Genomic DNA, 16005 nt, shown 5'->3' on the forward strand with positions numbered 1-16005 from the left:
GCCACAAGGGAAGGCTCCCCATCACTTAGGCCTCCAACCAGGTACGTGACATTAGGGGGTCTGATAGGCATAAAACACTGCATAATTTATCATTATCCCTAAATTGATAACCTGACACTGTGAACAATTTTGGGTGCCATAGTTTTTTTGCCATTTTAAGGCTTGACATGTTTGATATTTATTTACTCAGCGCAACACCATCTTTTATATTTTGCTTAAAGGTTAGTATTATATTTTGTATGTGTGCACTAAATGCATTTTAATGTAATGTTTACTAAAAACAGGCATTTGGTAAACAGTTAGTGCAACATAAAAACATACAACTGCCATCATTTTATGCTACAGGGCCTCTGCTTTTAGAAAATGTAACATTGCTTGGGAATTTTAAGTAATTTTCTAGAAAAAAATTCAGATTTGATCATGCGTGTTAAAAAATTTTTTTACATCGCCCTGCATACAAAGCGGTTAAACTATTCCCTCCTCCAACCAAAAAGGATATATGTTAATATTTAAAGCTTCTTGTGGACATGTGTATTCGTTAAATCATTCTTACAACTGGCATAAATACTGGGAGTTTCCTGAGAGAAGCTTCCCTGTAATCCCATACACTACAACATTCAAACTGGCAGATCCCAGGCAAGCACTGGAAGTCAATCATAGCTCTATTACTTTGCTCAGTGCTGTCCGTCAACAGATGGAAACAGGCTTGCAAGAGTGTAGAGTGATGACCTCATCAGTGTGCTTTTCTCCCTGCATTGTCTGGTCACAGGTTGGTGACCAAGCTGTGTTGCTCAACTGCGGTAGGGGAAATTGAGGTCACCAACGTGATTGTGTTGTGTGAATCACAAGCCTAGTTGGACAGAATTACAACTCCTATGCGTTTCACATGTGCATTTCGTTTTTTAGCCTAGCGTTCAAATTTAAATAGGCCTGAAAATAAAGCCAACTCTATTTTTTTTGTAATGTGTAAACTGTTATAATAAAAGTGTTGGATTTAACCAACGTTAACAGTATGCCATGATTTATTTTTGTCTTGGCAGCAAAGTTATTGCCACATAGGAACCTTTGCTCAATGGATATTCAATCACTTGTTCATTAACACAGAGTTATGATTGGGAGGCTTGTGTCAGATCATTTATAACTCTACATGCCAGCCTTTCTTTAGAAAACAGGAACACAAATAGCTCCATCGCCTTCCCTGGGGCGCTCTTGTTTCTTGTTTTGGAGACAACAAACTAGAGGTCTCATCTGCTTCAATAACTAAATAACAATGATTTATTTTAAGTAGTTCTTTCATCTAAAAAGTTTTAAGTAGCTCAATTTTAGCAATTGCAAGCCTTTGAATTGTGTATTTTAATACTGGGAAAGGGCATGGATCATACAGGAAACAGTTCTATGGAAACAAGGCAACAAAACAGATTAAAAAGTCAACACACGGCTGTTCAATAATGACGGACACTGTTTTTCCTTTACCTTCGGCCAGTTGGTGTAGCCTTTCGATAGAAAATACACCATGGACGGTATAAAAGTAATCCTATAATTATAGTCTTCTGGAGAATCAAACTTTTATTTACCACCATATTTGCAAAATTAAGGACATTTTTACATATAAATATTATCCCTCTATTCAGATCTGATTGACAAAATAGACAAGACTTTTTCCAGGAACTAGCAATATGCATATTCTACAGTATATGTAGATATCTAGTAGACCAATGGGGCAAAAAATGTATAAAAATTACATAAAATTACAGCGGTCTTATTTTACTGTGTGCAGATAATACCCGCCGACGGCTACACATTAAATGTGGTTTCTAAAATGGAAATTAAAAATGGATTCCTGCTTTAAACCCCTCCACTTAGTTATGTGACATTTTTAAATGGGGGGTCTATTTTGAAAAGACAGTAAAAACGCCATCTACAATATTTAGTAGTAGTTAGTACTTTCTGTAATGTTAAGGAAGTCTCATTATCCAAGTCACTTCTTCAGATCTAGAACTGAGGAATTACTTGTCCCCCCATCTTCCTCTAGGGCTCCATACAGACTTCCAAGAAGTACAGTCTGCATGCAAACAACTGCTCCTATGCTCTCCATTTAGAAAACTCATAGTGCTCTGTAAAACCAGTGTCATGGTTACACTCTGTATTAAATGTTTATATGTAAATACCAATAATTAATTATAATAAATAATAAGTAAAGATTTTACACATATAAAAAAAAAAGATAGAAATTAGTCACATTCAACTGGATTTGTTTAGTAATGAGATGCAACTTGTCTGCCCATCTTCCTGTAACTGTTTTGTAGGGCTTTGTTCAGATCTTCAAGAGAGACAGTCTGCAAGCAAACAGCATCCGCTTTGCCCTCAGTTTAGAAAGCTCATAGAGAGGAATGGACTAAGACCAGAGCAGCCGTGCATGGCAATCAATCGGCTACTAGCTTCAAGTTTCAAAGCTTAAAGTAGAACTAATGGCAATTTTTTTTATTTTTGGATAGAGTAAGGGAGGGTTATAACCTGTGTCAGTTTTTTTGCCATCACGTCCCATTGGAGAGATTTCCATTCGCTTCGCAGCCAAAACAGGAAATGTGAAAGTCAGGGAACCCCATTGCAAGATATTCCCTCCATTCCTGTTCTGATGAACACTCAAACTGTGAATTTTCTTTACCCACTTGCCGACTGCACTATAGCCGAAAGTAGGCTACAGCGCGGTCATCCAGTTCTGGAGAGGCATCTATTGATGTTCTCCCAGAACCCCGACCCCATCCGCCCTTGGGGCATGTATTTATGTGCACTCTGTGATTGCTCTAAAGAGCCAATCATGGTGCCCCTTTATCGTGTGATCAGCTGTGTCTGATCACAGCTCATCACATGTATACAAATGGCGCTTATTGGCATTTTCTTTCCTCAGAGCTGTTACTGTGTGAGGAAAGGAAAGCCGATAACCGACTATACTGTGACAGGGGGCATTTACACTGATAATCAGGATACTGATCATCATTGCCCTGATTATCAGTGCAGCATATCAGTGCCAATCAGTGCAACATATCCGTGCCCATCAGTGCAACATATCTGTGCCCATCAGTGCAACATATCCCTGCCCATCTGTCCCACCTCATTAGTGCCCATCAGTGCCACCTCATTAGTGCCCATCTGTGCAGCCTCATCAGCGCACATCAGTGCCCATTAGTGAAACCCCATCAGAGCACAACAATGAAGAAAAATTACTTATTTGCAAAATGTCATAACAGAAATGAAGAAAAAGTGTATTTTTAGAACACTTTTTTCATTTGTTTAGCAAAAAAATAGAAAAAAAAATAGTGATTAAATACCACCAACAAAAAACTCTCTACGGTTTCCAAAAAAAGATAAATATTTAATTTGGTTACAGTGTTTCCTGACCGCGCAATTGTCATTCAAAGCGTGACAGCTCTGAAAGCTAAAAATTGGTCTGTGTAGAAAGGGGTAAAAGTACCCAGTAGGCAAGTGGTTAACTGGCATTTTTTGGTGTGAAGGGTCACCAGGACAAACAGAGGACACATTTACCTAACAGGGGCACAAACAGCAATACAAATCTGATAGGGGTTCAAAGTCCTCTCCACGCGATCTAAAACAAAAAAATGTATTTCAACTGAACAAGCTAAAGCTAGAAGCTGATTTACTATGCACGGTTTTAAATGCTCGCTAGTGTGCTGTGGGACACCAATGTCATGGGGACACTCTGAATGAAATATCTTTATGTAAAATAAAGATTTTCTACATATAAAAAATATTTTAAATATCAGTCTATAAACGTAGAAAAGCCATTATAGCTTATTTTTAATGAGAAAAAGGTGAAAACTTCCTTCAATCAAACGCTATACAATATTTCACGTGCCCATTTGACACCATAACATACAATAACTTGAAGGATCTAATCTGAATTCTGAACCGACTTCAGACTTGCAAGTTACAGAAATAGTCATGTGTGTTTGATACAGACATTCATAATTTTCCACCCAAAAAAATAAATAAAAAAAACACTAAACCTCTAATGGAAAAATTATAGTAAATGGAAAAATTCCAGTCCAATGATGGGGCAATGACCGGGATGTACATCTAAAGCATGACAGTTAGAAGAACACGCTCCCAATTCATACATAGCATTCAACACATATGAAAGCAGAGAACAGATATCATTCCAAGAGGTGAATAGTAGCCTGAGAAGACATACAACAGCCTGCTGTCTCCATAGAGCTGATTCCTGGGCAAGATCTTACCTGTCTGCCTCACGAGGCCAATGAACAGATAAGAATATGTTCAACTAAAAGCCAGAGGGCTTTGAAAGGCTTCCTAATGAGATGCTGCACATGAGATTATATACAAGCTTATGCTGATAATTTCAGGAAAGTAGGTAATTCTTTTTCCATGACATAAATCTGAAATAGAATTATATGTACCCAGTGCTGCGTCCACATTGGAATAATATAATGACACCTGTGTCCCTGTACTGAAAGAGTTTCTGAGAACTTCATTTCACAAAGAGACATGTTATGACAATATAATTCCCTAGAATTTACTGTAGCGTTAGGATCACACTTTCCACCCACATGCTGTCGCACCATTCTCCACTATGAATCTGAAATATTTTACTGTGGATGGATGAAATTGTTAAAGTATATGTAAAGCCACACATCTTTATTTTTTTACATTTTGGATAAAGTAAGAACTGCGTAAAACCCTGCCAAGCTTTTCTTATGCCATCTGTATACCATTGGATAGATTTCCCTTTACTTCCCGCACTTTAGACACAACAGACGGTAGGAGGAAATCCATTCAAAGTGACGAAAATCCCAATTTAGTTGCCACTGGAACAAGTGTCCCCATTGGAAGGTTTCTTTTGTATTGCTCTTCTGGCAAAAAGGTCAAAATTTTGAATTTTTCTTTTCAAATTCTTTCATGGTGACGATTGTCACCAGGAGGAATAAAGATGACAGTCTTTCTTAACCTGGGTTCTATAAAAACCTAGAGTTCCTCCAGAGGTTGTCAGGGGTTCTTTGAGCAACAGGCAAATCTGGTCTCTCCAGTAAGTAACCACGAACACCAATGATCTCCTTAGCTATCTGTATGGGGGATTCTTCCTGACAAGGAAAATAAAGTAGCATTCTTCCCTACTGACCATCAGAATAATGTTCTGTGAGCTGTAGCTATAGTAATTATTAGTAGGGGTTCCCTGAGCCTGAAACGTTATTTCGAGGGTTCATCAATTAGAGGTTGAGAAAGCCTAGTGATGGTGTTTCTCTTCACCGGAGACCCAAACAAAAACAAAAAAACAAGAAGCAATGAATCTTACATCATCAATATCATAATATATATTAAAGTCAGTCCATTTGATGGAGCTCATTAGATCTGTTTGACTACTCTCAGGAAACAAGGTACCTTTAGCTGGAGGACCCATAGTCCAGAAAGTAAGAAATGCAAAAATTATGTCAGAGCAAGAGCAATAGCAAATAAGTGCAAAAAATCTTTAAAGCTGTTGTAAACTTTTGGAAAGATAATATAATGCAAGGTGTGACAGACCTAGCCGGGACCAAGGCTGTTGGAGGGGACTGAATGCGAGCCTCTTGCCCACCGATTATGGGCCCTGGCATTTTGGGGAACGGTGCACTTTGTGAGCTGTATGCCTGGGGACCCCTGAGGTGGTGTTACTTGGATTCAGGTCCGTGCCCCCCCCCCCCCCCCCCCCAAGACATACAGACTCTGGATATGTATTTGCCATATTAGCAATAGACTGAATCACACTGTTGGGACACAAACTGTTAGATGCTAATGTCATCAACTCCAGCCATCTGTCTGTTGAGTAAATGAGTCTAGTCTGGCTTGTAAGAGTATTCCATACATTGTTGTGCTAATTAACCCTGTGTTGATGTTTATGGTAAGGTGTATTGAATAGTCAGTCAGTGAGCTAGGAGACATACCCTTAAAAGTCTCATCTCTCAGACAACTATTCTGGGTCAATGATTAGATAATTAGCTCATGCTAATTAGGTTGGGTTTTAGTCATCTGCTGTATATATTTGTGGGAGATCTCAAATAAAAGGCTATTCCTGATGTACTCCAAGACTGGTGTTGTCTAATTCTTGGGAGTTCCTATAGCCAGATCCATTGGACTCATGTTCCAGGACTTAGGAAGCGGTATACTGATGGAAGCACTCAAGCGGAGTGTGGGGTACGTTCCGTCACACAAGGTAATATCATAATGAGCTAGTATGCATTGCATTCTAGCTAATTATGAAAGACCTACCTTGAAATGAAGCCCTTCAGCAGCAAACTGTCACCACTTATAGGGCTTCCATTTTTCCCCGTTCTTCCTTCTGGGTTTGTGGGCTCCGGCCGCTGGAATGGCCGAGCCACAATGATGTCAATCCCACACGTGTATGGGAATATCGCCCATGGCACAGAGCTCTGAAGGATGGGCACAAGTATGTCATTCCTTCAGAGTGCATGCACCGGGGACATAAGGAAAAGAAACAGGACAAACTACAAGCAAAAGGAAAGGATTGGGATAATTTTACACGAATAATCAGTAACATGTTTATAAAAGATTTATATAAGGGAAAATCATCAGAGTGAATTCACTACCACTTTATTTGTTTTTATTGTGATCAAGTGAAACAGCCATTGTCTGTCAGGGACTTTTAGTACTTCCCCTTATCAAGAAGTCTAAATGACGGTGTAGAGATATGAGGCAAATTTACTGGAGATACCATTGGCTTGATCTAATAAAGGCAAAATGGCTGTTTGTGTTTCATGGGAAGTCACACTTTCCCCAGAACTTGGTGATTACAGTGACAGATTCTTTAAAGCAGGCTTCTCTAAAGGTTTTCTCAACCCTTTAACATCAAAGAAACACTAGAAATAAATTTTCAGGCCTCAGGGAACCCCTTCTAAAATGACTCTATTTAGGGTTGCCCCTTAGATTGGTGGTCAGTGGGAAGAAAGCTCCAATTACAGCGGTGGTCAGGATGCAACTCTTACAACTATAATAAAATATGACGTCTTGCTGCTGGCTCTTCCAAGTGGCACTGGCCCTGGAACTGTGCAGGCACCATCAAATGGGAGGTCGATTAGCCACAGCTCAAGGAACACCCTAGAAACCTCTGGAGGAACCCTAGGGTTCCATGAACCTCAGTTGAGAATGGCTGGTCTAAAGGATTAGGCTTTAGAGAGTATCCTGATCTCATCAGTCACTATCCATGAATGTCTTTTCACACATTACTGACTAGTTACTCATTAGGTAGTGAACACAGGATTAGGATGACAGTCGTAATGCCTGAATCTTTAAATGAATAAGTCAGCAAGGGCAACGTCCATATTTCTTACTTCACTTGTCCAGCTTTTTGTAAAACAAACAGCTTTATACACAAGAACCAGTGTTTCTGTAAAAGCTTGATGTGTACCTGCCCAACTGCCTGAACAGACACCTGGGAAATAACAGCCTGCACTTACCCAGATAATTATTGCTCTTGTCAGTCACCCTGATATTAGTGGCACCTGCAGGAATCATGGTCACTTCATTATATCCAAACAGCCCTAGAAATAAGTAATGAGAGAAAGTAAGTCTGGACGCAGGATTACATACTTTAGCAAACACAAACATTACAATTTCCCCTCCAGGCAAATCCTTTCCTTGACTGGCATGTCCTATACAGGCTCGCTCACTGCCCTGGTACAAAGTTTAAAAAAAAGGGAGGTGTACACACTGACGTGTATGTTTGTTCTAGTAGTTATATTTATACATGAATGTGAAGAATTCCATTTACTAACACTGGGAAGAAACGTGATTGTTCTCAGCTGTTTCCAGTGTGGCATAGCAAGCCAACCTTCTTCACGCACGTACACCTGCTTATTTACATTGCACTTTATCTCTCAGAGGTAGCAGGGACAGTATGCTGGACTACTGGCAAAATGCAGCTATGTGTTTTAAAGCATTACTAAACCCAGGACCCTGCATTTACTATATCTGATCTCCCACAGTACATGGAAATGCAATTATTTTAGTAAATATAAACTGCTAATCAGCAGTATATAACAGTATTGTGACTTCTATCAGTGTCTGGTTATAACTTGCAGGAGTTTTCATTCTACTGCACACTCACATTGACCCACCCAAGAAAAAGAAATGCACTCTAGCAATACACACCAAACTGAGTATGTACAGAATAATGCCAAAGCCACTGTCTTATCAGGAGATAGATTGGGGACAGTGGAAGAAGGGGCGGATCAGAGAACACAGGATCAAACAACCTTTTTACACAATGCAAAGGATTAACCCCTTAGGTTCCACAGCGAGTATAACAAGCATGCTTTATTGCATATACAGACTGATTTTAGTGTTGTGTTGTGTTACGGCTTCACGGCCGGGTGCGCACTGCACATGCGCGAGTCGTGCTGCGCTCTGCTATTGGCCAGGGAGGGGCTGCCTAGGGCGAGAGGAGGAGTCATCTTGGTGGACAGGAAGGAGGAAGTGGGACAGGAAGTCCCACTAAAAATAGCCCCCCCCCCCCAAAATGACATGCCAAATGTGGCATGTCAGGGGGCGAGGAGTGCTTAAAGCGGTAGTTCCACTTTTGGGTGGAACTCTGCTTTAATTAACACTTTAAGCAAGTGATTTATTTTTTAAGCAAAAATCAATGTAGAGCAGTTTTACAGAAAATTTAAAGCTGAATTCCAGGTAGGATCTTAATTGCATACATACATTGATCCAGCTTTGAATCAATGTAAGTATGCATATGTCATATCTGATGGAGCGCTCTGGAAGCTGACAATCACTGTAGTAAAGGTCATTACTAAAGAATAGCTGGCAATCTTCCAGGTCCTGTGCCGAGCGCCTGGCCTACTGCATACTGACCATAGAGAGTGACTTGCTCAGCAGCTCCACTAGTCACAGAATGTATTTTTTATGAATACAAGGCCTTCTCTGATTGGATAAGGTGGAGATTGTGACATCACCTCCCCTCCTCTCCACTTCATCCAATCTGAGGATGCTTGGTATTCATTCAAAAATACACAATTTTATGTGCTGAGCAAGCAATTCCCTGCAGTTAGTATGCAGTGGGCAGTTGCTTGATGCAGGACCTGGAAGCTCACAGTGATCTGTTCTGATTCAGATGCAGCTTTATGCATTGATGTACACAGCCTTAAGTCTGTCTGGACAATATGATATGACAACCAGTACATCTAGGGAGTGGGGCGGCGCACGATTCCTGGCCACTCCTCGGCTTCTGCATAGACGCCGAGGAGTGTCTGTACAAGGGAGTCACATGTGGGCGGGCTTAAGTCCTCTAGGCCCGCCCTCAGTGAGCACCGCTGCCTGACCTGGCATGCACCAGGAGAATCGTGATTCCACAGGTGTGCTGAGCGGAAGGGGTTAATGGAGCCACAGGTGTGTTGAGGGGGAGGGGAGAATGGAGCCACAGGTGTGCTGAGGGGGAGGGGTGAATGGAGCCACAGTTGTGCTGAATGAGGAGGAGGGGGTGAATAAAGCCACAGGTCTGCTGAATGAGGAGGAGGGGGTGAATAAAGCCACAGGTCTGCTGAATGAGGAGGGGGGCAGGGGTGAATGGAGCCACAGGTGTGCTGAATGAGGAGGGGGGAAGGGGTGAATAAAGCCACAGGTGTGCTGAATGAGGAGGGGGGATGGGTGAATGGAGCCACAGGTTTGTTAAATGGGGAGTGGGGAGGGGTGAATTGGAACCACAGGTGTACTGGATGGAGGGGGGATTGGAGGCATAGGTGGGCTGGATGGGGGGAGGGGCTGGATGAGGAGGGGGTTGAAGGCATAGGTGTGGTGGGGCAGCATTGGAGAAGGAGGTCTGCTGGGGGCATATTGGTGGCAGAATAGTGCTGGATGATTACAGATTCTTATGTATGGTGTGGGGGGGGGGGGGGGCATTAGTGGAAGAAGTGTGCTGGGGGGGCATATGTGAATGGGGAAGAGCTTCACAGAAGACCTAAAGGCTATTAACCCCTGCAATGGAAGTTCAGCGACTAGAAGAAGATGGCGCATCCCTGCACAGAAGATTCTCCAGGATCCAGCTGCTTGGGATAACCTTTACCACTGGTAAGTAAGCTCACTAGAGCTATAGAGATTTTTTTTCTAGCTAAATGTCAAATTTAAAATGTTAGTTAAGTCCAGTATATTTTTCTTTTTAGTGGCCCCCTGCAAGCACTGTATATGCCATAATGTGCCATAATGTGCTAGTATGCACAGCATATTAGCACATTATGACAGACTTACCTCTGGCATACCACTCCCTGACTGCCCGGACATACAGCTCAGTAAGGTAACGTAAAGACACATAATAGTTCACAACACAAGAACATTATATAAAAGTGGGGCAGAACATGATCATTGTAGTAGCGCAGACTACCACAGTCATTGTCAAATTTCAAAGCAGCTAGAGCTGGGTGATTTTCAAAAAAAAAATAAAAATCTGCGATTTAAAAAAAAAAAAAATCGATTCACAATTCGAATCGAGTTTTTATTTTTTTGATGGACACCGCGCCGGTCCTGAGGAGCTGCGGGCAGGAGTTTTTAGGCGAGGCCGCGGCTTCGGCCTAGTCCGCGGTGTCAGCGCCGGTCCTGGTGAAAAAAAATAAAAAATCAAAAAAAAAAAAATATATAGATTTTCTGACATTTTGAATCGATTTGCCCTTTCAACTCGATTCAAGATTTAAATTGATTTTTTCCCCAGCCCTAAAAGCAGCCCCTCATGTATGAGATGTGTGTATGTACATTAGTCCAAGTTGATCCCTGCAGGAGTCGCTGTACTTTGAGTCCCCCTATTCCTGCACAGCTAGGCAACACGCATTTTCAACTCTCATCTGGACACTACAAATCAGTCCATGGGCTTGTTTTTGTTGCTTTATTGGGGGAAGCAACTTGTATAGGGTATAGGGATTATAGAATGCCCAACTTGACTTGAAGAACAAATGAGGACAAACGCCCTTCCCTATGTACACAAAATGAAGCTCCTGGACTGTACTTTCTCTGGAATAATTGAAGTCTCTATGGATCAGTGGCAACGTTCTTTACGAATCAGGAGCTCTCAGTCCTCTTTAGTGAAATAACGCAAAGTTCCAAACTGTATGCAGGAGTATCGTGTCTCCTCAGTAGAACCTCACAGAGTTCTGACACATGCAGATACTACCAGTCCCACCTGGCTGCTTTAAGGAATGCCCAGGACAATGGATTGGGATTTAGCTGAATGCTGTCCCTGTAAAAGCAAGCAAAGGTCTGGCAGTCTTTCCCCTTGTATACCCCTGGGTGTGCTGAGGTGCTCACACTGTCCCTTGATTTCCTCAGCTCCAGCCTGTAGGCAGACCCCCCAGCCCTGGGGTCCCCTCCCAGGTCTCAAAACAGCAACCTCATCACTCCATCCTCCACCCAACTCCCCTGCTGGCCATTTAAGAGAGGATCCCGCCACCCTGCCAGGGCCTTCTGCTTGGGGATTGGCCAGATTACCTTAAGTATGCAAATCAGGACCTCCCAACCGCCACACACTAACTTCCAGAAGCTTCTCCAAGCTTCTGGAACCCGTGGGATGTACCAGAGACCTGCCCTGTAGAGGCCTCCAGTCTGACCTAGAGTAAATCGACCCAATTACAGACACACAACTATTATGAGTCAACAAAATAAATTTACCTTCACTAGTTGCATACTAGAGGGTGTTACACTAGTACAAATAAGATCATATCTGGAGTTCAGCTTTAAAAAAAAAAAATGTAACTTAACGTGTATGCCCAGGCATTACCCAAATTTACCCTAAAAACTCCATATGCTTCTTTAGAGCAAGTCTAAGCATTCATGTTTTTTCTGTCATCTTATTGGTGTAGCTTGTATTACTCTCGGTGAAATCATTACCAGGTTACTAAACTTAATGCAGGGGCAGTGGCTAGGAGCTCATTTCCTATTGACATAGGCATGCCCCCAGAACTACATCTCCAAGAACTGCAGCGTTGTTTTACTGGGCAAGAAATCAATGGAAGAATGTGAAAGGGTCAGGCAGGGTTGACAATAGTGGTTGAGATTTCAATGTTGCAAAAACTTGTTGTCAGCTCCCTATAGAAAGTTAAGAGCACAATTGGTTGCTGAACATTTTTTTTTTCTACACTTACAGTGTTGGGGAAATGTACATGTATTTCAGAAATTATAGGTTTTGTACTATGATACAGTAAAATGAAAACCACATATCAAAAATGTTCAAGGAAGAAAAAGTCACAAAAAACGGATGCATATACATAATAAGTCCCAATTAGTGATTTCTGGCATTTTCCTACTTAAAAAAAAAAATCATAGTTATAGCTGTCTTAGTCAGAGAAGTGCAGGTTTTCTCTATGGCTATAAGTAGCATAAATATCAATTATTCCCATGACTGTAGAGTCAGTAAGGACCACAAATGTGTACTATACCTGCAAGGCATTAATTCAAACAGAACATAAATGTACAAAAGGCTAAAGCCAGTCATGCATGCAAATATTTTTCTAGTTCAGCCCGCAGGCTGACCGAAAGAAATCTAATAGTATCCTCCATCCATGCTAAACAGGGCATAGAGGAATTGCTGCCCCCAGCTATTGTACTCAAGCATCCGCTACACCCCCAGCTACTTGAATATCTGAACAGCGACTGTATCTAATAGGACAAATCCCAGGCGCCAGGTCGCCATAGCGACAAGAAATTGCTTCCTGGAGCCTCGGCTGCTGCCCAAATGCTTCCATACTCCCAGCCCCTGCTATACTATATATCCAGGGCTCCGTATGCCCATCCATGAGTCGGGGACCAGCCTAGCAGGTGCCGCTGGGTAGGGGAGAACGGACAAACTGGCTCCTAGATTCCTCAAGCCCTGTAATAGGATACAGTCATTGATCAGCAGAAAATTCTTCAACAAGCCCCTTTGATTTTTTCAGTTGACTTTTGTTGAGCTGGGCGATGCCAACAGGGACATCCATGGCTTGAATCTTGACTGATTCAACAGGAATCAGCCAAAATTAAATCCGAATATGGCCAGTTTAATACACAAGTAAAGTCCAGCTGCTGCAACAGAGGGGTAGGTATGGGAAAACAAGAAGCTGGCTGGTTGGTCTAGTCATTGCTTGCATTTTTCCTTTACTCCTGTTCTCAAACTTGTTTCCCATTATTCTTCTCTATAGCACATATCGGTCATTTTCTTTTCCACATACACCTATCGCATTGCATTGTCTAGCATTCTGATACCAAACTATTGTAGACATTTTCCCCTTCTTATCCCTATTCCTATTTGAGTCAGGGGGTCGATTTAGTATAGGCAAAATAGGCTGTTCACTTTGCAAGGGAAATTTCCCCAGAGCTTTCGTGAGTGCGGTGAAGCTCTGCTGACTTGATCATTCCATCATGTTCACACATAATGCTGCTTTCCTTGCACATGATTGGATGTTCTTAGCAATGTGACTTTTCATTACATTAACTAACCTATGGAAGACTTAAATTGCAAAGTGAACAGCCTATCTGCCTTTAGTAAATCAACCCCAGGGAGCATTTCTCACAATACCTACAGATGGTATGGGAAAGCAGCCATGATTGTGAACCAGACATGCACTACAGTATAGATAAAGCTCATGTCACACCAGGTTATTAGACTGACAGCCAGAGGAGTGACTGACATTACAAAGATGTACTGTACAAAGTGATCTATTATGACAATGTCTGGACGAGCAGATACAATAGACTGACCTATTTCATGCGCTATTCTGTGCAGATACAATTAGATTATGGAGCTACAGTATGTGCCATATCTCAAGCCCAGCCCTGCATTCTAGTCTTGCAGTATGGCCTAAGCCAAGTGTAATGTGACAGTTACCAGAGGCTGGGTACTTTGTAGTATAGACATTGTGGTGGTGTCGGCATGATACATTTCTTCCTCCGCAGACTCCACAGATATCCATCTTCTCATTTGATCCCAAGATGGAATCACAGCCCACCTGCTGCAAAAAAAAGGTGAAAAATGTTCTTTGAATTCATTGGTTTGGTTTAAGTTCCCGCAACAAAAACAATTTTGGATCATTTTAGTACTCTATGCTACCACACACCTACCATATTATTTTTCCTGAACTCCTGAATGGGCACCTTTTGGCCTGATGGACATTCCAGGAAATGAGGTGGACGCTGTCTTACTTGCTGCAACATCTATGCATATATAGGAAGCTCACAGTATGCAGTGAAATCAGAGTAATACATTTCAGTACACGGGAGGAACCTGTACAACTGTGCCAGTGGTCTCCAAACTGCGGCCGCGGTACCAGATGTGGCCCTTTGCTTGCCTTTACCAGGCCCTTGGGACACTATTCCTCCCACTGAAACAAGGCACTATCCCTTTTACATCAACAATGGGGCCCTATTTTTCCAACTGATACCAACTGTAGGGCCCTATGCTTCCAACTGACAACAACAATGGGGCACTAGTCCACCATATGACACAATGATGCAGCACTATTTATTTCCCTTATACCAACAATGGGGCAATATTCCTCCAACTAACATCAACGATGGGACATTCTTTACTACCATTCATGCTAGGGCATTTTCTACTCCCACTGGCCACAGTCCGGCCCCTGAATCTTAAGGACAGTAAACTGGCCTTTTGTTCCCAAAGTTTGAATACTCCTGAATTGTGCAAGACTGAAAGGAAGGCTGGAGTTCAGCTTTGACATCTAATATCTGAACCACAAAAGGCGGACTTTACTTTTGCAAATATTTTCCTCTACCTTTGTAGCAACAGGTGAAAATGCATTAAAATATAACAAGTTTAAATAAAAAATAGACCAGCCTTTCTCAACCTATATACCCCTGAGGAACCCTTGAAATAAAATGTCACATTCTCAGGGAACCCCTGCTAAAAAGAATGATACATAAAGTTCATGGTACATTAGCATGTTCAATAATTTGAAAAAAGTTTTAAATAAAATAATTAAGTGTACCTAGCATACTTGACGCCCAGGGCACATATTTTTGTTATCAGCCCTTTGCAAAATTATTTTTAGTAATGTTGTTAAAAAAATAACTGCAGAAATGAAATAATACTTATATAAATTGTGGTCAAAATAGCAAGAAATTCTGGCAACACGATTGCTTCTTGTTAAATATTTATTGAGCACTAACAGCAGTGCGACATCTAAAAGTCTAATATGTTTCGGCCGAAGACTTCCTCATAGCATCTATGCATTCCTGCTATGAGGAAGGTTTCGGCTGAAACATATTAGCATTTTAGATGTAGCACTGCTGTTAGTGCTCAATAAAGATTTAAGAAGAAGCAATTGTGTTTCTGGAATTTCTTGCTATTTTGATGTTCATGGGACACACAGCCTGAGCACAGTTATTCAGCTCATTCTTCAGTCATGTGGTAGAGCTTGGGTGTGTTTTTTCTACATTGTATAAATTGTGATGTCCTCGATTAATGGTTGGTATAGAAGTGAGCCCTTACGTGGTTAGTGGAAAATTGCTCCTTTGCAATTGTGGTTAGTGTAGATGGGAGCATTCGTCAATGGATTCTTTATCTATCAGGATATCATTAGGTGGGATATCCCACCTCAGCCTTCTTTTTTACTATACCTGCTGAGATGTATTTTTCAAAGTAGATGGAAGATCAACAAACATTTGCTCATTGCTAAAGGAACCTCTAGCAACCTCAGGAGGAACCCTAGAGTACCATCAAACCCTGGCACTGCCTTATACCCTTCAATATACCTAAGCATTTCAAGAAGCTTTTTATTTCCTTCTGGTGTCCTTTGAGAGCTATATACTTTGATAAATGAGTATGCTACCTGTTAAAAAATATATAATCTCTGCGGATCTTTATGCTACTACGGTAAGCTTAAAAATTGGCCAACAGGTACAAACAAGGTGCATGGAGATCGAACACCTTCATTTATATTATACTAGAAAACATTGCGGTCACTCCACCCCGCCTCTCTCAACTTGCCAATATTTCATCCT

General features: G+C 41.5%; 1 protein-coding gene across 1 annotated transcript in view; it reads right to left on the reverse strand.

The window, feature by feature from the left end:
- The window catches only part of LOC143962683 (ADAMTS-like protein 5), a 146550-nt gene that overhangs the window by 55600 nt on the left and 74945 nt on the right, over window positions 1-16005 (reverse strand). Inside the window, exons 7-8 of the mRNA XM_077472047.1 lie at window positions 13874-13997; window positions 7485-7568 (exon numbers count right to left, since the gene is read on the reverse strand). Of these exons, the coding sequence (XP_077328173.1) occupies window positions 7485-7568; window positions 13874-13997 (208 nt within the window). The remainder of the gene's footprint in view (window positions 1-7484; window positions 7569-13873; window positions 13998-16005) is intronic.

The sequence above is a fragment of the Lithobates pipiens genome, unplaced genomic scaffold (assembly GCF_037356315.1).
Source record: "Lithobates pipiens isolate NorthernLeopardFrog02 unplaced genomic scaffold, aLitPip1_a1.2 Scaffold_8, whole genome shotgun sequence".
Classification (NCBI taxonomy): Eukaryota; Metazoa; Chordata; class Amphibia; order Anura; family Ranidae; genus Lithobates; species Lithobates pipiens.